This window comes from Lissotriton vulgaris, chromosome 3_1 (genome assembly GCF_964263255.1).
Source record: "Lissotriton vulgaris chromosome 3_1, aLisVul1.2, whole genome shotgun sequence".
Lineage (NCBI taxonomy): Eukaryota > Metazoa > Chordata > Amphibia > Caudata > Salamandridae > Lissotriton > Lissotriton vulgaris.
In genome coordinates this window covers 85,050,224-85,074,161 of record NC_141689.1, presented here as the reverse complement: position 1 = coordinate 85,074,161, position 23,938 = coordinate 85,050,224, and the positions used below count along the sequence as shown (strand labels likewise).

General features: G+C 44.5%; 1 protein-coding gene across 1 annotated transcript in view; it reads right to left on the bottom strand.

Annotated features, from left to right (window-relative positions):
* The window catches only part of LOC147726000 (uncharacterized), a 284,455-nt gene that overhangs the window by 20,790 nt on the left and 239,727 nt on the right, over positions 1 to 23,938 (bottom strand). The window contains exon 5 of the mRNA XM_086960117.1: positions 23,583 to 23,638. Coding sequence (XP_086816243.1) covers positions 23,583 to 23,638 — 56 coding nt within the window. The remainder of the gene's footprint in view (positions 1 to 23,582; positions 23,639 to 23,938) is intronic.

Here is a 23,938-nt window from a genome sequence, read left to right as displayed (position 1 = left end):
TGCTATTAGAGAGCCATATATAGAACTTTGAATTTAACATGCACGGGCAGAGCGTAGACGCCCTCTGAACGCGAAGCTAGCCAGCAGCAGTCACATTCATAGAATGCAGTCAAGAAAACAATAACATTTCATCCTACCAGAATGAATAAAAAAAAATAAAAAGCGTTTGTCATCGGTTTACACTCAGTGCCGTGTTTACGGGGCTGAGTGAAAACAGATGGTACCTATAAAGATAAGAAAGTGCTTTTTGACACATGGAAAGCAGACGAGCCAGTCGGGGTGAGCCGGCCCAAAAAGCCAAAGAGAGGCAACCCCAACAGGTAATTTCCAATGTCAGGCCACAGTTTACCATAAACGGTGACGCCAGCCAATGGAAATGAGGGGCGGGGCTTCAAGCCCTCTTCTCAAAGTCCTCTTTCACAAAATCTCTTGTGGAGCAGCGCTTTGCGCTGCAATGTCACGCAAGACCTAAAAACCATGTCGGATGGGATGAGGCTTCAACCCACCACACTATTCCATTAAAAAATACTCCGACTCCAAAGAGGCAGTATCCAATAAATCAAGAAGCTAAAAAACAGGTCAGGGAGATCTTAGATCAACTTGAATACCAAGGGGTGATTGAAACTTGCACCTCTCAAATGAGTAATCCTTTGTTTCCCGTGATGAAACCTGACAACTCATATTGTCTAGTTTTAGAATACAGATATTTAAACACTTGCACAAAGACATTTGTAGTATAAAATGCGCAGTGTGCCGAGCGGAAAAAATACAAAACAACACTAGATATCTGAAATGGATTTTGTTGCCAAAATATAGCGCCCAAAAGCAGGTATTTAACCGCATCCTCTGCGTTAGGCTCCCAGCGACAATTTTGTAGGCTCCCCCTGGGGTATAAGAACAGCCCAGGTTTATTTTCGGAGAGTAATTAAATTGCTTCAAAATCTGGATGAAGAGGCATTGTCCTACATGGATGATATTTATCTAACGGATGATGACCTGGAGGAACACTTGAACAGAGTAAATAACATAATATTAGGATTTGCCTCTGAGGGCTACAAATGTAATTTAAAAAAATCAAAGACAGCCTACCTCAATGTCCTTTTTCTGGTATATGAGCTTTCAAGTGAAGGGAAAAGCATGGCAGCTAACTTTTTAGGAAAGTGTGCACTGCTACCACCTCCGAAATCATGAAAAGATTTGCAATCATGAGGTTCCGAGAATTCTGAACCCATTTCATAAAGGTCGTCGTAACTAGACAATTTTGGTATCAGCGGACCGCAAATGACGAATGCGGCATGTACGAGTGTTTTCGTCATAAATGATCAAGCGAAACACTATGTATCCAGGGATTTCGTTTGAACCTTTGGGTTCCATTTTGTGCATGGCAGCCATTTTATGTGGTTGCCCTCACATAGGCCGATGACTGCGGCCGAACGAGTCAAAGGGACACGTACACCTTTAGCTGACTTCTGTGCGACCTGAGCAAGTTGACTCCCTTGCCCGAAGCTGACCCTGTGGAGCCAGTTCCTTGTTAGGCAGCTGGTCGAGATAGAGATCAAAGAGCAGGACATTGCTGAGTTTATGGTACATGCACACACCCTTCTATCTTGTTTCTCATCTGTTTCTGTTCCTTCCTTTTTATGGTTTAATTATGGTTCGGGTTGAGATTCCTTTTTGGGTTCGTCCGGCCTGTCCGAGCAAGTATGTTGGATTTCGCCTAGTCATCTCTGGTGGGCTGGACAACAGAAAAGTGGGTTTACCGTCATATGATACGTTTGAAATGTCACTGTTTGATTGGTCAGTTTGAAACATAATTGATGCTAGCCAGGAATGTGAATTTTAGCATAAAAGACAATGCCTTGCTCTATGAATTTGTGCAGTCTCTGGCGAACCACCCGTGTTGTGCTCCGTAGATCTCTGTTCCTGGTTGCAACCAATAAATTTGGGTCTTTGACGTCACCTAGAAGTGTCCTGTGTCTCTGTTTTGCCAAGACAGGGGAATCCGAAGACATCGGGCGTTTTCCCTGGCGCCGCTGGGTTCTAAAAACCCGGTTCTTCAATCAATACTGGGATTCCTGAACTTTGGCAGAACATACATTTTGGATTACGCAGAAAGGGTTAAACCTTTCTACGATTTGATAAAACCTGATTTTTCAGTAAGACGATGGACAGAGGAACACACAGATATTCTTCGTTCCCTACAAGCTGACATGATAGCTTCAAGGCACTTACAGACAAGTGTAAACGTACGCAACCTGTTGATCCGTATAGTTGCGGGTCAATCAGGATACACCTATCTAACATATAATGAAACAGTACCAATAGCATATAAATCACAGATGTATGCGAATTGCATCAACAGAAAAGTTTCTTACAGTGGTACAGACTGCTGTAGTGGGAGAAAGTGCACTGGCTTAGGGGAAATGAATAAGAAAACAAGTTACTTACCTGTAACTTCAGTTATCCAGTATTGGTATCTTTCATAGATTCACATGCCTGAATCATTCCCCGATTCAACATAGAAATCGTGCAATTTCCTACTGGAAAGGAACTTTAAGCACCATAGAAACACACAATATGTTAACATATGTCTGCATATTATAAACAATATACTGAATTGTATGTACATTATATGAAATAAGCCAACATTAGTACCTGAATATACTCCTTATGGAAACAGGTGACGTAAAACAGCTTTGCCCACTGCCGCATCATCCTGATTTGCTGATTGCAGGCAGTAGTGTCTTGTAAACGTGTGGATATTCCTCCATGTCGCATCACGGCAAATGTTCTCAAGCGTCACTCCCACAAACAAAGCTGCAGACGCTGCCACAGCTCTTGTGGAATGAGATCGAACAGACCTTGTCAATGGTCGATTAGCCTTGATGTGACAGAACTGAATGACAGATCCATCTTGAAATTGTGGCTTTAGTGACCGCTTTTCCCAATGTAGTCTGGCCATAAGCTACAAACAGTTGATCTGATTTTCTTAAAGTCTTGGTTCTCTGGAGATAGAACTTTAAGCATCGTTTAATGTCTAAAGAATGCAATGTTCTTTCCGCCGGGGTTGTAGGATTTGGAAAGAAAACTTTCAGTTTGACTGGTTCATTTAGATGAAATTGGGAAGGCACCTTTGGTATGAAGGTTGGATTCATCCGCAAAGTGACATAGTCCTGGGAAAAATGCAAAAAGGGTTCCTTTATAGTGATGGCTTGAATTTCTCCCACTCTTCACTCTTCTGGCGGAAGTTAGTGCTAATAACAAAGCAACCTTCCATGTCAAGAATTTTAGGTCAGCTTTATGGATGGGTTCGAACGGGTGCTTCATCAGCTGTGAGAGGACTGTGTTAAGCTCCCATTCTGGCGGTGAAGGCTTTACTGGAGGAAAAGCCCTGAAAAGGCCCCTCATGAATTGTGTAATTAACGATGAAGAGCAGAGTGATAGCCATTTTCCTGTATCTGGATAAGGCCGCTAAGTGGACCTTTATTGAAGAAAAAGAAAGACCAGATTGCGCCAAATGCAATAAATAAGGCAGTATTTTCTCTGCTGGCGCCTCTATAGGGTGTAAAACGTTTGAGATGCACCAAGCGCAGAAGCGTTTCCATTTGAGACGATAAGTTTTTTATGTACTCTGGGCTCTTGCTTTCTTTAGACTGTCTCGGCAGTCTTGAGGAATTTGGAGATGTTCAAATTCTAGGAAGTTAGGAGCCATGCGTGCAATTTCAGCAATTGAAGGTCTGGGTGAAGTACCTGACCCTTGTTGCGTGACAGTAGCGTTGGGGTTACCAACAGCCTGATCGGTGGCTCCTGTGAGAGTAGCATGAGCTCCTGAAACCCAATACTGGCGAGGCCACCTGGGAGCAATTAGGAGAAGGCGGCAACTCTCCAACTTCATCTTGCGGACCACTCGAGGAATCAAAGGGATCGGAGGAAAGGCGTAAGCATAAATCCCTAACCATCGCATGGACAGGGCATTCCCCCTTGATCCCTGTTGAGGGTACCTGCTGGCGTAATACCGGCATTTCTTGTTCTGTTAGGTTGCAAATAAATCCAACATCGGCTTGCCCCATCTCTGAAACACCTTGTTCAATTGGTTGTTGTGCAGTTCCCACTCGTGGCAATCTGACAAGGACCTGCTCAGTTTGTCTGCTAAGGTGTTGTTGAGACCTCTGACGTGTTCTGCCTTGAGAGTTATGTTGTGATTTGTTAACCATTGCCATAGCTCTTGGGCTTCCCTGGACAATGTTGCTGATCTCGTTCCCCCCTGCTTGTTTATATAAAACATGCTGGTAGTGTTGTCCGTTCTGACCAGGACTGAGGATCCTGTTATCCTGGGGAGGAACGCTTAAAGAGAAAGAAAAATGGCTTTCAACTCTAGACTGTTGATGTGGCATTTTTTGTGCTGTTGAGACCATTTTCCTTGCACTTGTAAGTCCTGGAGATGGCCTCCCCATCCCTCCATGGACGCATCTGTCGTCAGAATGAAATCCGGAGGAGTTTGCAAGAATGTGAGCCCTTGCTCCAGATTGCTCAACTGTGTCCACCATTGAAGAGCATGCACCATCCTGTTGGTGACTGTTATGGTGTCCTCGAAAGAGCCTGTCGCTTGTTGCTATTGACGATGTAGCTCTTCCTGTAAAGGCCGCATCTTTAGACGTGCTAATGGAATGAGGTTGATGGCCGAAGAGCACATCCCCAGGAGTGATGCAAATAGGCGAACTGAAATTTGAGGTTGAGGAACAGGTATAATAGGCTGAGGCATTTGTGGCGGAAAGCGTTGTTTATAATCAGCCAGCATAGCCTGTAAGTCCTGTATCAGGGTAGGCGGTAAATGAGTGACTTCTGGGACCTTAGGTCGTCTCTGATGTTCCAAAGAATGAGGTACTAAAATGTCCTCCTGGTAGTAATGCTCAGAGTAAGCGTTGTCTTTATCATCATCTTGACACTTGATGATGAGATCAGATGGATGACGCGCCACACCAAAAGCTCCTTCATTATCATCATCATCCTCAAAGTCATCTTCTTCCTCATCGGAGTAGGATTCTAGAAGATGAGAGGGCATAAGTGGCGACATATAAGAACCTTGTTGCCTCTTGTAAGATACGAGTTGAAAGGTCTTCGTTGAAAGTGGCGTACAAAAAGCCTGATTCCCAGTAATAGGCTTCACTTAAGCTGAATCCATCAGTTTTGATGGCACCGGTGACAAAGGTGGAACTGCCAGCTGAAAAGATGCTGTCGTCGACGGGACGTTTATCGTCGACTAGGTCGACGACGAAGGAATCGTCGTCGATGGAATTGCCGTCGACGGGACAATCGTCGACGGGCTCGTCGTCAACGGAGCAGGCGTCGACGGATTCGTCGTCGATGCTTTCTTCGTCAACGAGACCGTTGTCGACGGTGGCGTCGATGACTTCTTCGACTGGCTCTTTTTAGACGGATGAAGGCTTCGTTGACGATGATGTCTTCGTCTTCGAGCAGTCTACGAGAGTTCTTTTAGCCACAATACAAATCTTTGTAGACACAATAGGCAAAGTGATAGATGTAGTGGAAATCATAGCCGTAGAAGAGGAGGTTGAAGTAGAAATAGTAGTCACTGGTGAGGAGACAGCAGAACTCTTACTCACGGTTTTCTTTGAGGAATCGTTGGTGGCTGAGGCTCCAGAGACAGAATGTTGAGATCTCTGTGAAGAGCCTGAAGTGGAGTGGGAGGTTTTCGGATGTTTTCTCCCCTCACTTGCCTTATCCTCTTGAGACCTCGCCCTCTTGCTAGAGGTAGAGGCTCTGTCATCAACATCCGTGGAAGAGGATTTTAGCCACAAAAGGACTCTGGCCTCCCTATCCCTTAAGGTCTTAGAAGGGAAGGTGCGGCAGATCTTACAATTTTTTGCCTCATGTTTGGGATAAAGGCAATAAATACAGTCCTTATGCTGGTCATCAACATGGACCCTCTTCTTCTCGCAGGTTCTACAAGGTCTAAACAAGGCCTTCTTGTCAGACATCCTGAAGCTCTGAAGAAAAAACAGAGTCAAGACTCAGGGAGACTCTCTTCCACACGACGTGCGGTGAAAATCTGAGGACAGCTGGCTCTGCAGAGAGGGTTCTAGATGTGCTGTAAGCTGATTGGTTGGAGCAAAGACTTTGGTCTTTTTAGCATAATGAGGTAAATAGGCTACTTTTCTAGGGCCTACTACTACAAAGAGCTTTTGGCACTGCTTTTTTATTTACCGTGGGACTCCCGCCTTGGCGACAGAGAATGATTCAGGCATGTGAATCTATGAAAGATACCCCCATACTGGATAATTGTCGTACCGGCCTTAGAGGATGCTACAAAGGCAGCATTCCTAACGCTAAAGCCTTACATCCGAGATGGGTACAATGGGCTAATTCTCTCACTGCAACAGATTTAGAAAACAGGTACAACCCAAATCTAAAAACACAAGCATTCCTGCAATACAAACAAGAATATCATATACCTAATGAAAGATAGCCTCTAGATCAGCATGAATGTATAATTGACACCGACTGATCTGCTCAGCCTACCACTGGAAGTAAACAGCAATACAGCGCTGCATGTGCAATCGTTAAAGGACGCATGCAGAATGGAAAGTTTCATCCAAGTTGTACAAAAACCAGGTCTCTAGGAGACTGCACGTTGTAGCTGGCAGAATTAAAAGCCCTGTTACTGGCACTGGTAAATACGGATCGAGAATTCCCCACACTAATCGTGAGTGATTCCTTTTACTGTGTACAGTCATACAATGAATACTTACACCACTGGGGACAAAATGGGTTCAAAGATGCGAAAGATGGCACAATTAAGCACAAAATGCTATGGGAACAGGTAGTACCTGTTTACTCTCCCCTGAGGCGGAAGCCGGGGGCTCTACCTTCTATCCCTTTGTAGGTGTAATTGCGGTAAACTTTTAAAAATTGTAATTATTTTAACTGTTACGTTTTTAATCTTACTGCATAAACGCGCTTCTCGAGTGCAAGAACTGCTTTGCACCAAGGCACACTATTCTCACCTTTCCTTCCCGACGTGGCCGATTAGGGGCTGACGACGCGGGGTAAAGGCGCCATCTTGGAGGGAGAAAGGGTTGGCGGTCCAGTGGCAGGACGCCTCCCGCCCTCCCGGATATTTAAACAGGACTGCCCAGCATTCTCTGTACCAGTTTACTCTCCCCTGAGGCGGAAGCCGGGGGCTCTACCTTCTATCCCTTTGTAGGTGTAATTGCGGTAAACTTTTAAAAATTGTAATTATTTTAACTGTTACGTTTTTAATCTTACTGCATAAACGCGCTTCTCGAGTGCAAGAACTGCTTTGCACCGAGGCACGCTATTCTCACCTTTCCTTCCCGACGTGGCCGATTAGGGGCTGACGACGCGGGGTAAAGGCGCCATCTTGGAGGGAGAAAGGGTTGGCGGTCCAGTGGCAGGACGCCTCCCACCCTCCTCTGCAGAGTATAAAATGATGAGGCCATTCCGTCCGCGCAGCGGGGGCGCCGGCGGCGCGCCGAAGGCGCGCCAAAGGCAAGCCCGTCTGCGCCCGTCCGCGCCGGACACGGGCCTAGGGCCACCACCCCTGGCTCTACAAACTGCACCCGCCTCCCATTATACTCTTACTCAAGCTTACTAATCTACGTCCACCACCTAGGGAAGGATGTACTAGGTAGAGTCCGGACTTAACATCTTCTACCACTATTTTTAAATGTAAGCACTGTCAGACCGCCATCCCTCTATTGAATAAATCAGTGGGTAGCAACAATCAAAATCAAAAAACACAAAAATGTATTACGGCCCTCATTAATGTTCGTTCTCTGGCTAAACACAGGCAAGAAATCGCCGATCTACTCCAAGACAGGAACATCGATATAAGTTCCTGACAGAGACCTGGATGGATAAAGCATCAGATCCAGATCTTGTGATAGCCGTGCCAAAAGGATTCAAAGCCTATAGGTTGGATAGAATAGGTAAAAGAGGAGGTGGGATTGCCATTATCGCCCGTGATACTTTTAAAATTCGCACTAAGGCAATACCTTCCACAGCATGTGAGGCGTTCCAATTTGATATCTATTTGTCTCCTTCGTACAATTTTAAAGGCGTACTACTATATAGACGTCCTGAAATTCGGTCGGGATTTCTTATAGAAATCGCCACTATCCTAGAAGCATTTGCAACTGAGAAGTCCATAACACTGTTAGGAGACTTCAATTTCCATCTGGACTGCAACCAAGACAAAGACACCATGTCCCTACAGTCAGAAATGGAAGTCTTCGGTTTATCACAGTTAGTGATGGGACCCACTCACAACGCAGGACATACACTAGACGGAATATTTACTAATCTAGATAATCTGCTAGTTACGGATGTCTTGCCAATGACTTGGACTGACCATTACTTGGTATTAAGTACGATAGAAATTAACGATACCCCCACTGTTAAAATACCTATCCTTAAACAGGAATCATTTAAGGTGTGGAAAGACATCAATATCCCAACCTTAAGGCAGTATTAGACACTTCCAAACCCATCTTGTCCAATGACCCAGAAATAGCTACAAAACAATACCAAACCTGGCTGGACCAGGCCACTAATAAACTAGTACCAGTCAAAAGAATGTCCAGGAATAGAAGTTCCCCATCAGCACCCTGGTACACAGAACAACTTAGAAAACATAAACAGATATGTAGGAACAAAGAAAGACAATGGAGGAAAAACTATGACGATGAAAGTAAAAATACGTATAAGGAGCTTCAGACTCAATACAAACTCCTGATTATAGAGGCAAAAAAAAGGTATTATAGCGAGCAAATTGAAAGCGCAAAAAACTCTAAAAAGCTCTTTGACATAACCAAACAGCTTGCAGGAGATGTTCCCGACTTGAACCCTCCATGTTCGCAAAGTTTCTGTGATTCACTAGCATCCTTCTTCTTCACGAAAGTGAATGATATCTTCTCAGCATTCAATTCTGCTGACAATCAAAGTACTGAGGATATAACAATGCCACTTACTGACAACATTTTTTCCCAGTTTACGGAAATCACAGATAATCAAACCCAGGACATTATTAAATCCATCAAATCCGGTTCAGCATTGGATCCTTGTCCCTTGCAAACTCTCCGTCCAATAATGGACACTGTGATTCCTGTCATAACACAAATTTGTAATCTAATGTTCCGCACAGGAATTTTTCCCAGCCTTTTAAAAAAGACCTTATTAAAGCCTCTTCTGAAAAAATCTGGATTAGATAAAACGGAGTTGAAAAACTACAGGCCTATAGCCAACCTCCCACTTCTGGCTAAAATAGCTGAGAAATAATTAGGAACTAATATTTAAACAAGGGACAGAGACGGACTAATGACAGCACAAACTATGATTAAACAAAATGCATGGTACAAAATTATTTTATTAAATAGTCATTACGGTAAAAAACATTGTTATTTAAATATACATGATTATTGCGTGCATGCCTCCATTATACATGTGACTTTTTATCTACATATATAGACATATATTGTTAGATCCTATACATATTTCATGATAATTGATTTTAGCTTAAGGTCTGTGCGGAGGCTTGTTTTGGCACATATGTACATTAAAACATGGCTAAGTATGTCATCTACACGCGTTTCGGCTGAGGGCCTTCATCAGGGAGCCATGTAGGTATCCAAGTGGACCTATGCATATAGAGAGATATAAACAATAGCAGTGCTTGTCAATGTCCGTAAAGTGTCCTAGATATATACATGTTAAAAAAACAGAGAGCACTTTGTAGTGATACATTTATACAGTGGTACAACATAAGACAGTGGTGTCATAGAAGATACTTGAACCTGGCCTAATATTTACAGTTATGTACAATTTGCTACCTATTTTCGATTGATACATTTGATGAGTTGCAAAACCGCTTTACTGTACATATAACAATTGCTATATAACATGCTAGAGGGTAAGGGCAGTGGAGTGGGGACTGGAGTGATAGCCTAATTAACACTCTGAATTATAAGTGTTGGATGAAGATAAAAGATACTGGTTTCGTGCTAGTTAGAGATGAGAGGGGAAGGGCCCATGAAAGGTTAGAGGGGTATAAGGGATGATGTACAAGAAAGGTTAGGATGAAGGTAAAAAGGGGAAATACAGGTGAACAGGGACGTAAGGGAAGATGAAGTATATAAGAAAGATTTAGGGATGGGGTGTAGGGGGGGATAAAGGACCCAGTGGTTGGTGGGCATAGATGAGCATGTAATTGTACCTGGACTATTTTTAGACAGTCCAGGATGAAATTTTTTGGGCAGTCAATGTGGTTTGCGTCAATAAACCATGAGACAGCTTTAATGGCTCCTGGTTGCGGAATGTTTGAATATAGTGCCTCTATATCCATTGTTGCTAACCACTGTTTTTCAGGGTCAAATGTGAGGGATTCCACGATGTTGATAATATCTCTTGTGTCTTTTACGTGAGATGCAGTTTTTGGTATATGGGGCCTTAAGATGGTGTCAATGTACTTTGATAAAGGCTCTGTGATGGATCCAATAGTAGAGACTATGGGTCTGTACGGAGGGTCATGACTGTTTTTATGTATCTTTGGGACCCCGTATATTGCTGCCATTTTGGGTTGGCGAACATTGAGAAATTGCCATTCCTTCTCACATATCACATTGTCGTCAAGGGCCTTAGTTGTTAAGGACATAATCGTTGATTGGACTCTTTTGGTAGGGTCTTTTTGAACTGGAATATAGTGGTTGGTATCATGCAGTAGTGTTTCCATGTTCAATATATATTGGTTGGTGTCTATCACCACAATGCCTCCCCTCCATTAAAGTTGTCACTTTCATTCCACAGCTTAATACCAGAAGCTCACTCCTAAATAACAAGATATATGAAAATAGAAAACCAGAAACAGATTAGTAAAACACATCAAAGGTACCTATTCATTTTGTAACCTGCCTGTGCACTTTCTGGACCTTTATCTCTTGGGCCACCCATAATTACGCGAGTTTTTTAATATTTTGTCATTAAGCAGCGCTCACGTCTTCAAGACAGACCACCCTCCATCTCAGATTACTCTGAAATTTCAATTCCATCCGTGTGAGAACCAATACCAATTATACGTTCAGGTACAATTACATGCTCATCTATGCCCACCAACCACTGGGTCCTTTATCCCCCCCTACACCCCATCCCTAAATCTTTCTTATATACTTCAACTTCCCTTACGTCCCTGTTCACCTGTATTTCCCCTTTTTACCTTCATCCTAACCTTTCTTGTACATCATCCCTCATACCCCCCTAACCTTTCACGGGCCCTTCCCCTCTCATCTCTAACTAGCACGAAACCAGTATCTTTTATCTTCATCCAACACTTATAATTCAGAGTGTTAATTAGGCTATCACTCCAGTCCCCACTCCACTGCCCTTACCCTCTAGCATGTTATATAGCAATTGTTATATGTACAGTAAAGCGGTTTTGCAACTCATCAAATGTATCAATCGAAAATAGGTAGCAAATTGTACATAACTGTAAATATTAGGCCAGGTTCAAGTATCTTCTATGACACCACTGTCTTATGTTGTACCACTGTATAAATGTATCACTACAAAGTTCTCTCTGTTTTTTTAACATGTATATATCTAGGACACTTTACGGACATTGACAAGCACTGCTATTGTTTATATCTCTCTATATGCATAGGTCCACTTGGATACCTACATGGCTCCCTGATGAAGGCCCTCAGCCGAAACGCGCGTAGATGACATACTTAGCCATGTTTTAATGTACATATGTGCCAAAACAAGCCTCCGCACAGACCTTAAGCTAAAATCAATTATCATGAAATATGTATAGGATCTAACAATATATGTCTATATATGTAGATAAAAAGTCACATGTATAATGGAGGCATGCACGCAATAATCATGTATATTTAAATAACAATGTTTTTTACCATAATGACTATTTAATAAAATAATTTTGTACCATGCATTTTGTTTAATCATAGTTTGTGCTGTCATTAGTCCGTCTCTGTCCCTTGTTTAAATATTAGTTCCTAATTATTTCTTTTCAAATACTATATCCATCCCGAATTAGGAACTCTAGTCGGGGATACCCCTTCTTTCTTACATATATAAAATAGCTGAGAAAGCCATGAATATTCAACTTGCGGAATTTATCGAGCAACACCATCTGCTCGATGAAACCCAGTTTGGATTCCGAAAGTTTCATGGAACAGAAACGGCGCTCATCAAAGCGGCGGATGACATCCGACTAATCCGGGACCAAGGAGGTGCGGCACTGCTGGTGCTCCTGGATCTATCGGCCGCTTTCGACACAGTTGACCACAAGATCTTGGTCAACCGTGTTGAGAAAATGGGCGTGCAAGGCCTGGCTAAAAAATTACTGGCATCCTTTCTGGCGGACAGATCCCAGGCAGTCATCTTAGGACAATTCGAATCAGCCGAGTTGTCCTTGCCATGTGGGGAACCTCAAGGTTCATCCCCGAGTCCGACACTATTTAACATCTATGTGTCGGACCTTGCTAAAACCATCAAAGCACATGGGATGAAACTTACCTCATATGCGGATGACACCCAGTTGATCCTGGCCGTCAGAGATGATGGGGAAATAGTAGCGGAGAATTTTAAAGCAGGTATGTTGGCTATCGGACAATGGATGTCAGCAAACTGCTTAAAACTGAACTCCGATAAAACCGAGGTGGTAACCTTTGGCCACCTCAGCCCTACCTGGTCTCTGGCATGGTGGCAGTCATCCTTTGGAACCTTGCCGAAACCTACCACGAAGGTGAGAAATTTGGGCGTCATGTTTGACGACAACCTGAACTTCATGGCTCATGCCAACCAAACGGCCGCCACAGCATTCTACAAATTACGCTTGGTAAAGAAGGTCCTTCCTTTCCTCCCCAAAAATGTAGGCAAGACATTAGTTAGTGCTCTTGTCCTGTCAGCATTAGATTATTGCAATGGCCTGTTCGCCAATGCCCAAATTAGAGTCATCAAGAAAATGCAGCAGCGAGACTTCTCTCAAACATTCCTAAATTTAAACCAATAACTGAAGTCTTGAGAAGCTATCACTGGCTTCCTATCAGGAACAGAATTAAGTTCAAAACATTGTGCATTGTCTACAAATCATTACATCACCAAGCACCTCAATTCTTGAGAAGCCACTTGGTTCCATACATCCCTTCTCGGCTTCTCCGTTCAGCTAGCAGAACGATCTGATTGTTCCGCGGACTAAGTTAGTCAACTGGGGAGACAGACGTTTCCTGGTTGCCGCTCCAAAACTATGGAATACACTTCCTCAATCCATAAGATCCAGTCCAAATCTCCTGTCTTCAGGAAGAAATTGAAAACATGGCTGTTTAATCTCTAGAATCTGACGCCAAGCCCAGGAGAGTTGTTAACAGTATAGCGCCGAGACGCCTGCGGGCATTTGTTCGCGCTTAAGAAATGTTAAAAATAAAATAAATAAATAAATAGTGGAGTTGAAAAACGAACTACCAAGGGCTCACGTGATTCACACACTGAGTCATCAACGTGACGGCATTCACGTTGAAGGGAATTCATTGGCTGACGAAGCCGCAAAAGGGGCTGTACACATGGCATCCATAGCCGCAATCACTCGTTCTAAAACAAGACTAGAAGGTGAGATTATGGTTGCAATTATTGCTACATGCAACAAATCAGCACTACCGAAAAGATTACCACTCAAGTACTTCTACAAGTTAGATGCAAATAACGTTCCATTTGCTCAGATTCCTGGAGTGGGGAATAGAGTAATTCCAAATATGGATCGCAGGTTAGGTTTAATTTTAGCAGCAGACGAGGGTATAGGTTCTACACACGCAGAAGTTACGGCAACTGTTTCCTTACTGAAACAACGCTACTGGTGGCCAGGAATAAAAGCAGTATAAGGACTATGTCTTGAAAATACAACATCTGCCAGCAGATGAAAGGCTCCACCATAACATGTCCAGCGCAGACACCATTATTGATATCAAACAAACCACTTGTCTGTGTTTATTTGGACCACTGCGGCCCCTTACAAACAGATGGGGCTTACAGGTATTACATGGTTGCAGTGGATACCTGCTCTATATTCCTATGGGTGTGGCCCCAGCGCTCGGCTGATGCTCAAACTGTTATAAAAGATTTGTGAGTCTTTATAAGGACATACGCAATTGGCACATTACATTCTGAACATGGTCCCGCGTTTAGCTCTCGGGCTTACAAGGAAGCCATCCAGAGGGAAATTCGGTAGTGGAAAAGAAAAACCGGGACTTAAAGCAATCTTTAACAGTTAGATGATTAGGCTCGGGTGAAAGTTGGGTAAAACATTTGTATGGAGTTCAATAAGCATTAAATAATATGCCAAGAAGTTCTCTATAAGGTCCTATTTTAGACGAGAATGTGGGTACCTGATCTTGATTGTGAAGGCACAGTGGCGGATGAAAAACCTTTTGACATCTGTAAACGTTTGGCTGTTTTATAGGATCTAAATGAATCCAGGGCACTACAAAGCAATGTCCAAGTAAAGAGAATCGCCACTGGGGAAGTCAAGACAGTCACGTCAAGACTAGTCTGAGACCCTAAAGTTAGAGGTCTGGTCAGTGAGAAAATAACAGACAAAAAAGAATTTGTGCCATCATACAGAAAACCTGTCCCTGCCCTGGGAGTTGAAGGAACAAGAACTGTACTTCTGTGGCCTCTTGCCGGGAAAAGGAGTCTCAATCGACCTAATCAAACCACACAATGTAGCCGATACTGAATAGTAGGCCTTGTGGACTCCGGAGTAGCCGACGCCCTCCCTTCGCTACTATACAAGAAGTTCAAACAGAAAGACTCATCACATTTGAAGAGTCCCCAGCACGGAATGATGGACTATACAATAATGCCATGGAACTCGTTCCTCTTGAAACTGAAGTTTATTATGAGAATCAAAACCAAAATGAAAGACAAATGTCTATCCGACCAAACAAATATGTCTATATCAACATGCCTCAACAAAAGCAACTACAGCTTCCACAAGACCTGCGGAAATACCGAAAATTGATTGAATTTCATCTGGCTATTTCATCAACTTTGATACCTTTTTATTGGATCCAAGTGAACCGGAAGCGATGCCATTCCATGAAACATGCAACCAGCAAATTAAAGACTTTCAGAACTTTGTTAAAAAGACTTACCTGGGATCACCTTGGATCAGAAAAACAGATGGAAATGGCACAAGGGGGAGCAAATTATGTTTTTGAATGACACCGTGCAACAAACGTCCCGTCTTGGAAAAGTCAAGAACAAAGACTTGAATACACCTTGGATGCCCACAACATCACTCACCGAGGGTAACCTAACATCACAAGAAGGGATTATGTTGGATGAGATCATGCAACACAATAGATCAGACCCCGATTGGAAGGGATGGTTGATTTGGCCCACAGACACGAAGAGATATCAGGAAAGATTCATGGGTAAAACCAAAGGGTTTAAAATCCACAGGCCAGATCCACGCTATGTACAGAGAGAACATTCAGGGGTAGTGACATAATACAGTGTTGGGCAGTTATGCCTCGATTGGCTAAAAATCTCAACACTGTCACAGGTGAAACAACACGTATCCTTACTTACAAAGGATGTGGATCTACAGGATTTTTTATTAGGTCCTAGAAAGCCACATCACAAACGTTTCTATTATGTTATCTATAATGAAATCTGGAAAATATCACAACAAGACGGCGTTGAGAGATTACATGAAATAGATAGTATAAACCTAGAGAAAGCTCTAGCAGTGGTTGATAATGGTTTAACTACACTAACCTCGAGGATATATTCACTGGGCAACTTTCTATCTTCCGCAATAGATATATTACAACAGGATTTGTCCATATTACAGCATAGGCTATCACAGTTGCATTCTATTATGTTGTTAAACTGGACGCTGCAAGCTTTGCGCGCAGGCTATGTGCATTGGTGTTTCATCAACAGTACATGTCTGTTTTCTTCATATAATCTAACAGAAAAACAGATTGAAATGGCACAAAGGGGATCAAAATATACAACGCTGCATATTGAAAAACTGGATAGATTATCCATTACAGTGGCAGAATCACAGTCCACAAAATGGTTAAGTCATGGCCACATAACTCTACCAGTCACTACCTTTCACTTTTAATATTGCCTTGAACAAAAGCAGGCAGACGGATATGAAGAAATGGGTAGGGAATTCATCAAGGAATCTTGGGAATTACCGTACAGATTTCGATACCGGAGTGGTGATAGAGAAGTGTTTTTGATCGGTACAAACTGTGAGAACACTTTACGTGGATCACTCATATGTCAGGAGACAATGCTGCAAGGGGTCTGTAACGGTTCAGTAGCGAACTTATCCTGTCACCTGAGGTGTGCCTAAGCTGCTGTGATCACTCCAGTGTTAAGGTTACTTTCTAATGGGAGTTACTAGATGATGAACGATCAAGGTTGCTGTGGGATGCTTCTGGGCATCGGATATCTGGTAATCGTCAGTTCCAGGGTTACTTGCTGTATAAAAGTATTGTTTTCACCGACACATACAATCAGGGAGGCGCAGTTATGGCTTTCCCTAGACGTTTAATTAATACGGGTTGATGCTTTGAGCAGACTGGAAGCCATGCTTTTACAGAAGCCCGTGCCCTTAACCTCCGCTCGAGAGAGTTTTGATCTCCAGATCACAAGATCTTCACAGAGATACAGGCTCATACCTACGAACTGCCTCTTCCATTTCACAGAAATGGTAAATCGTAGCTTTAAAATGTCGATACGACAGGCATCGTCCACCTATTTAGGACCATAGGTTCTGAACTATTAAGCACCTTTCATACGGTCCTCGGAGTTATACCAAACTTTATACACTCCGTATTTGGAAGCATTTTTGGAGGACTGCTGCTGATCCTATTTCTAATAGCAGGTATCCTGATTGTTATTAAGGCAAACCTTGCCTGAGAACTAAGTGTGTCTTGGTTCTTGTCATTTAGACCAGTCTGTCGGACTGTTTCTCTTACCTGTCCTCCGATGCCTGTTTTGCAGAGAAAAATACGTGTTGGATCTCTGTCTGACACTCCCATCATGTGCGCAAATGGACGTTGAAGCTTTCCTGGACCCGATAACGGCCAATGTTCTGCAGTGTCCCCAGCGTACTCCAACGTTGATGGCGGCATTCCTAGAGTAACCCAGGTTATATTGGCTCCTGTTGCTATGGACATCAGCTCATCCTCGGACACTCAAGCCTGGGATAATGCACAGGCTGCCCCAGCACTGGCTGTGGACAGTACGGAAGATCATCTGTGCTCAATTGTCATAATCTGTGAGGTGTTACTGGGACCGCCGTTTGCAGAGGCAGGCAACGATAATGTTGCGTCTACCAGCCAGGACACAAACATTTGACTCATTTGGCCAGTCGTGTGCTGGGAGAAATTTGACTTTAAAAAAAAAAAAAAACTAAAATTGTAACTCCAAAACAAATTGACATTCTTTTTGGGCATGCATGGCTTTCGAATGCTTGCAGTAGTCCGAACTATACCTACAGACACATTAGAGCTTTGGCTTGAGTGACAATTTCCTTTTTGAAATTTTCAAAGATTATTTAAGAACTTGTAACTATTTTTAAGCCAAAACTAATGTTTTTGTAGCGTACCTTTATCTAGTCAGCCTAATAGTACGTTTAGAATTTAACTAGGTCATCCATTCAGAAGAGAAGTGGGCGTTCTATTCCATATAGGCAGCCTGATGTAGGCCCAGGTAAACTTCATTACCCTTCATCCTTATTCTTCCCTCCAGCACACTTATAACGGTTTACAGGGACTGACCTTTTACCTAGATACAACACGAAATCTCATACAATATGCATGAAGATTCTTGGAAGCACAGCAGGACTACCATCTCCTGTATAATATCTATGTTTAAAGTTCATGCTCAACGTCATCCTTAGCCCGACCCAGTAATACAGTGAGGTAGGACCCCTGAGGAGACCTATAGGTATATATACATCACATCTTGCTAAGATAGACAGAGGAGACCAAGACTTCCTGGCCGACACACTGACCAGAAATGCTGAGGTTCCTGCATGCAGACACTCCAGCTTGCATATTTGAAAAATCCCTCGCGGGGAGTCCAACTCGAGACCAGGACGGGGTCCCACAGTCTCTCCATTCAGGTAATGGGGTTGACTTTATCCTAGAGGGATTCTGGGCTTAACACCTACACACATGCTAGGTACACTCAGGTACATCTAGTTAGGGACGCATCATAGGAGTACGCATCTCTTTATTATCATGTAGTGAATATACTTGTATGTATTCATGATTACTGCAAGATGGTAGAGCTTTACCATCTGTTTATTTTCATAGTTCTTCTGATCCTTTATACATGTTATTGTCTAACGGTTGTTGCAGCTCATCTTTTTTACACCAGAATAACAACTGTTCAATAAATATTTATTGAAAACGCCTAGACTGTTTATTCTGTGTATCTCTCGGAGACAGACTAAGTAAGCACGAGTGACTGAATGAAAAGTAGTATATTGTTTCCACGGTTCTGAGGGATCAGGGTTGTCATGTTCGATGGTTGTCAAGAACAATTCTCTCCTTAGTAAGAGGAGATTGTAGAGGCACTGTGAGCAAGCTGGTACAAAAGGCCAGAATCAGTCTGACACCAATCCTACAGTGTATCCTGTCCGAACGCGCAGATCCTTTAAAGGTTTTATAGGAACTACACAAGACTCCCACTAGGACCTGCTGTAACTGGAAACGAGTCTCAGAGAATTGGCTGTGCGCCAATGTGTGGCTGCCCCTACGTCTATGCACTTGTGTCGATTTTTTGCTCGCATCAGGTGAAGGGACGAGACTTGTGGCTTGAGCGTAAGTACTGTTGTGGGTGGTGTAAACCAATAGGGAGCCGGGGGGACTCTATCACTTGACAACGATAAGAGTCGCTAGGTGAAGGTCTAGATGTTTTCTCAACCCTGGGTGTTACTATCCTAGCTTTTACTCGCTCCTTATGTTTTCTGTGAGCAGATTTAAACATGTTTTTAAGCACAGGAAAAAATTAGACTGACTGTTCAGACTTGGAAAGAGTCTCTAATGGGAAGTCCTCTTCCAACTGCACCACTGGCATGTCTACTTTATGGTGTATTGCAGCCCTCAGGATGACCTCATCGTATGTGGTGTTATCATCCAGCGTGATGCTCCAACCAGGTAGTGGTCCCAGTCAGAATCGTCGGGGTGTGGGTGGTGGGGAAGTGGGGGTGCTGGTTGCATGGGAACCCCCTCTGGCCCAGAGTCTAAGGACTGGTCATATGGATTGGTGGGATCATATGGAGTCTAAACGTTCTAAGTGAAACCCATGAGTTGACTCTGGTGGAGGCAACCAAGAAAGATATGGGAGTGGGGGCTTGTGCCTGTGTTTCTAAAAAAAAACAAAAAAAAAAAGCTTGAGGGTGTTTATTTTTCAACTCCAACCTTTTCTTGTGATGGAGTCTCTCTGATGGCTTCATCCAACGTGGTTTAGGCGCGAACGTCCTGTGACAGGGTGTACATAGGGACACCACTTCTGTCTGCTGTCGAGCTCCTAGAGTCACTGCATCAGATTCCTCAGATCTGGCTGTCAACTGAGCTTTCGTGTTGACGGGATCTTCGGCATTGACTTAGGTGGGTCACTTCTGTCTGGTGTCGAGCATCTCCTAGAGTCACTGCATCAGATTCCTCGGATGTGGCGGTAGACTAAGCTTACAGTGTTGATGGGATCTTCGGCATTGACTTGGGTAGGTCCTTTGTTGCAGGCCTCGGGTGTTTGCAGTGGAGGCCAATACTCTTGTTAATGTAAATAATGACTTGTAAAGCGCACGTACACCGGGTGGTTTCAGGGTGCTGTAAAAAGCTCTGAAGGTTACCAGTGGACACATTATTTAAAGGCTGGTGCAAATAGCCAAGTCTTAAGGGACTTCCTGAATTGCAGAAGGTCAGTGCAGGACCGGATCTCCAGCTGCAAGGAATTCCACAGTCTGGGGGCAAGTGTAGCAAGTCTGCGGCCTCCCTGTCGTACCCGTTTGAGACACACAAACAGGAGCCGAGACGGGAAGGACGTGGACCGTCTCGGCTCCCGGCCAGCGCGCTGCTCCGGCCCGGAGCCCAGCGTCCTTGGGAGGCCCCCCGCGACGTACACGCTCCATAATTGTGGCGGAGGGTGTAGGGCACCTGCAGGGCTACCCAGATCGCTGCTTGTGCCGGTGGAGCGGCGATTGCGGAGCGCTCCTGATCCCCGCCGAGGATCCAACATGGCGGCCGCCCGGTGCCAGCTCGGGCTGTAGAGCAGCTGGGAGGAGGAGCGGAGACCGGGGGCGAGTCGGATGGGCGCCGTGCACCCGAGCCGTGTGTGGGGCTCCTGCCGCTTCCCACGCTGCCACCTCGTTGCTGGTGTCTGTGGAGCGGCGCTGGCTGGCTGCTATCGGTCCCTGCCGGGGACCAAACATGGCGGACGCCCGATGCCAGCCCGGGCTGAAAAACGGCAGGGAGGAGAGCGGAGACCGGGGGCGAGTCGGACAAGAGCTGAACACCTGAGCGGTATGTAGGCCCTCGCTGCCACCCGCTGTCGCCCGTCGAGACTCTTGCCCCCCCTTCCCCCTTGCTGACCACGCTGTGTAGCCGGTGCCTGACTTTAAGATGGCGCCCTGGGAGACACACTTTCTCTGACCGGCAGACACAGGCTCCGGGATCACGAACACGAACGCAGAGGATAGTGCCCTGGTGGACTCTGGAGGACTTTTCTCGTGGACTAGACCCTCCCTCCATACCCTGCATCCTACCCACCCTTCATCTATGCTGTGAATGCTGCTGTTTGTTCGGACAGTTTTCGCTGGACTCTAGCCCTTCCCTCCAGACCCTTGCATCCCACCCACCCCTCCTCTATGCTGATACTAGTGTAGTGTTTGCAGTGGTCCTTTGTACTCTCTACCACCCCTATATATTACACTTAGAGTGTTTCTAGTCACATCCCTCCTGTCAGGATAGAAGACCACTCTAACGACTAGCATCCTATGTGATTATCAGATTGTATCAATGTGTATCCCCTCCCTGTGTTTAGAACTATAGCTTTAACGTCTAATCGCCTGTGGAACTGTTGGAATACAGCCAGGTGTTCCCCTTCCCCCGTGTGAAGAGATAACCCTACTCACTAGAGCAAAAAGTAATGTGTTCCTAAAATGTGTAACGTAACTGATACTATGTAAAGTGCCCTGTAAAGGGGCAGCTGACATTCCAGGAGCCTAGTCCCGACAGCTCGACGACTTCGGAGGGTTGGAAGAGGTCCCCCGCTATACGGCGGAGGAGGGCACTGGACATCGAATGCTGTCTTATGTACGCAACTGGTGCTATGTAAAGCGCTCTGATAACCTAATCGGTTCAAGTTCGCGCTATAGAAAACTCTACAAATAAAAATAAAATAGAGGGAGTGTGCCGGAGTATCGTGTTAATGAATTTGGGGTTGGTGCCGTGCAGGGATTCGAAAATAAGGCAGCCCACTTTAAAAGCACAGCGTTGAGGGAAAGGGAGCCAATTCAATTTCCTCAACAGAGGGGTTGCTGGCTGCCAACTATGTTGACAATGGATCATTCTGGCTGCCTGATTTTGGGCCATCTGCAACCGTTTGATCAATTGAATTGGCATGCCCCAATACACAGAATTAGCATAGTCCAGGTGCGACAGGACAGTGGCTACTACCTCTTGAATCAAAGCTTCCTGTGTGAGAAAACGGTGTATCTTCTTAATCTTCCGTAGTTGCAAGAAACATTTAGAGATGACAGAGCCAACCTGAGTTTTCAGTGACAGGTTGCTGTTGAGGGGGACTCCTAGTGTTTTCGCCGATGGGGAGGGAGAGGGTGGAGGACCTAACTCCGATGGGCAATAGTGTGGGCCCCAAAACTTATGGCTGTTCCCAGTAAGAACAAGCTCCGTCTTAACTTAAGGTGGTTGTGGTCCATCCATTGTTGGATATGTAGCGTGGTGGCTAGAAATTCGGTGATAGAGCTGTGTGAGTTGTCAACCGTGAAAACTAATTGCAGGTCATCCGCATAATCAGGGGGACAATGTAGAGATTAAACAGGTGGGGGGAGGGAGTGGAGCCCTCTGGAACACCACAGGTGGTTTTACGTGGTGGTGCCAAAAAAGTCTTGGAGGATGGCCTGGGACCGATCCTCCAGGAAGGAGGTGATCCAGCGAGCCGCCGCACCTTGGATACCAGCATGTTTGACACTGACGACCAAAATAGTGTGGTCGACCGTGTCTAAGGCGGCGGAGAGATCCAATAGCACCAGTGCCTGGGCGGAGCATTTATCGGCGTTGTCACGAAGAGTGTCCAGGACAGCTAAAATGACAGTTTCCGTAGAATGGGCCGGCCGAAAACCTGCCTGATTAGAATTGAGGTATTTAGATTCCTCCAGGAAAGCGGATAAGCATTTGGCAACGTAGGGTGGGGTTTGATATCCACTGAGACTTCTCCGAAACCTTCGGTCTGTGCCAATTAGAGCCCAAAGGTGCATCGGGCCCTGAAGGTGGCAGTCTCTTGTTTCCACGCTTGGGGCTAGATGCCAGACTGTCACAGGAGCAGGGCTCTGTCTTAGTGTGGAACTTTCGATGCAACCCTGGCTTGGAGTTCGAGTCTCGGAAACAGGCAAGTTACTTACAATCATGGCCTTCTTTTTAGTTCAAAGGCTGGTGGCATACAGGAACACTTGAGGGTACTGACCTTGGGCTAGGCATTGGCCGGGCGTCAGGATTCTAGATGGACTGCGTCTTGGCTTTCAACATGAAAGGGATCTTCTTCAAGGAAAATACCCAGAACTGTTGCAGTGCAATTTGTAGTGTTCCCAATGCCTCTCTCTTTGGTACCTTAAAGAGCGGAAGGCAAGGTAGAACTCACAAGAAGTATCATCATGGCTGGGGGAGAGAGATAGGTTTAACACACTTGTGCCAGGAGCCCCATGACATTCGAGACATTGAGCATTGGTCTGTGGTCCTCTAAAGTTGTTTGGTTGTGAAGTAACGCAATGGAGAGTCATTGAGACACGGACAGTTCAATTGAAACATTGGTGCCAAAACTCAACCATATGGGCCAGAAAAGTGTATAAGGAACAAAATTAACTCTGAACCCTCTCTGTTGACACCCAAACAAAATTGCGGAAATAAAAAAATCTAACATGGAGACGGTGCCCATGCGCATTGCGAACCAAGGGAGAGGTATTGTGACTCAAAACACTTGTTTGAAGAATAACTACTTGCAAATGTCCAAGCCCAACACTAGATCATTGGAGTATGCAGAGCATAGGTATCTACAGCCACACATGCTATAAACATTTCAGTCACAAAATGTACTACGATTATAAAAGCCATATGTTGTAATCTGACATTTCTTCCTCAAACTGAGACTGAAAACAAATGCAGTGGTTAAATGGTTCTCCCCTACTATTCCCAGAAAACGGAGGCTTAATATCATGACAAGATGACCCCTACTCCAACCTATGCAACAAGCAAATCACAGCTACTCACCTGATGGTAATTTGAAGATAGCGGTCTTAGCCTTGATGGGTGCTGGTGCATGAAGACTAAAAAGCACAAGAGTTAAAAGAGGCAGATGTTAGTGCAACTTAAACCAACACGAAAACACTGGAAGATAAATTGTGTCATCAAAGATGTAGAAGGGCAAATAAGTCAGAGAATCGGTTATTTGAGTAAAATCTAGATGTCTGATATACATATAGCTGTTTGGCAAGTGTCTTGTTGGTTCCCAGGGGACCAAGGAACACAAGGTTAACTAGGAAATTTCTGTGCAAGAACTATTGTTAACAAGGAAACCACAGAATCCAAATGGTACGGCAAGCTCAATGAATGGCTAAGTACCGCTT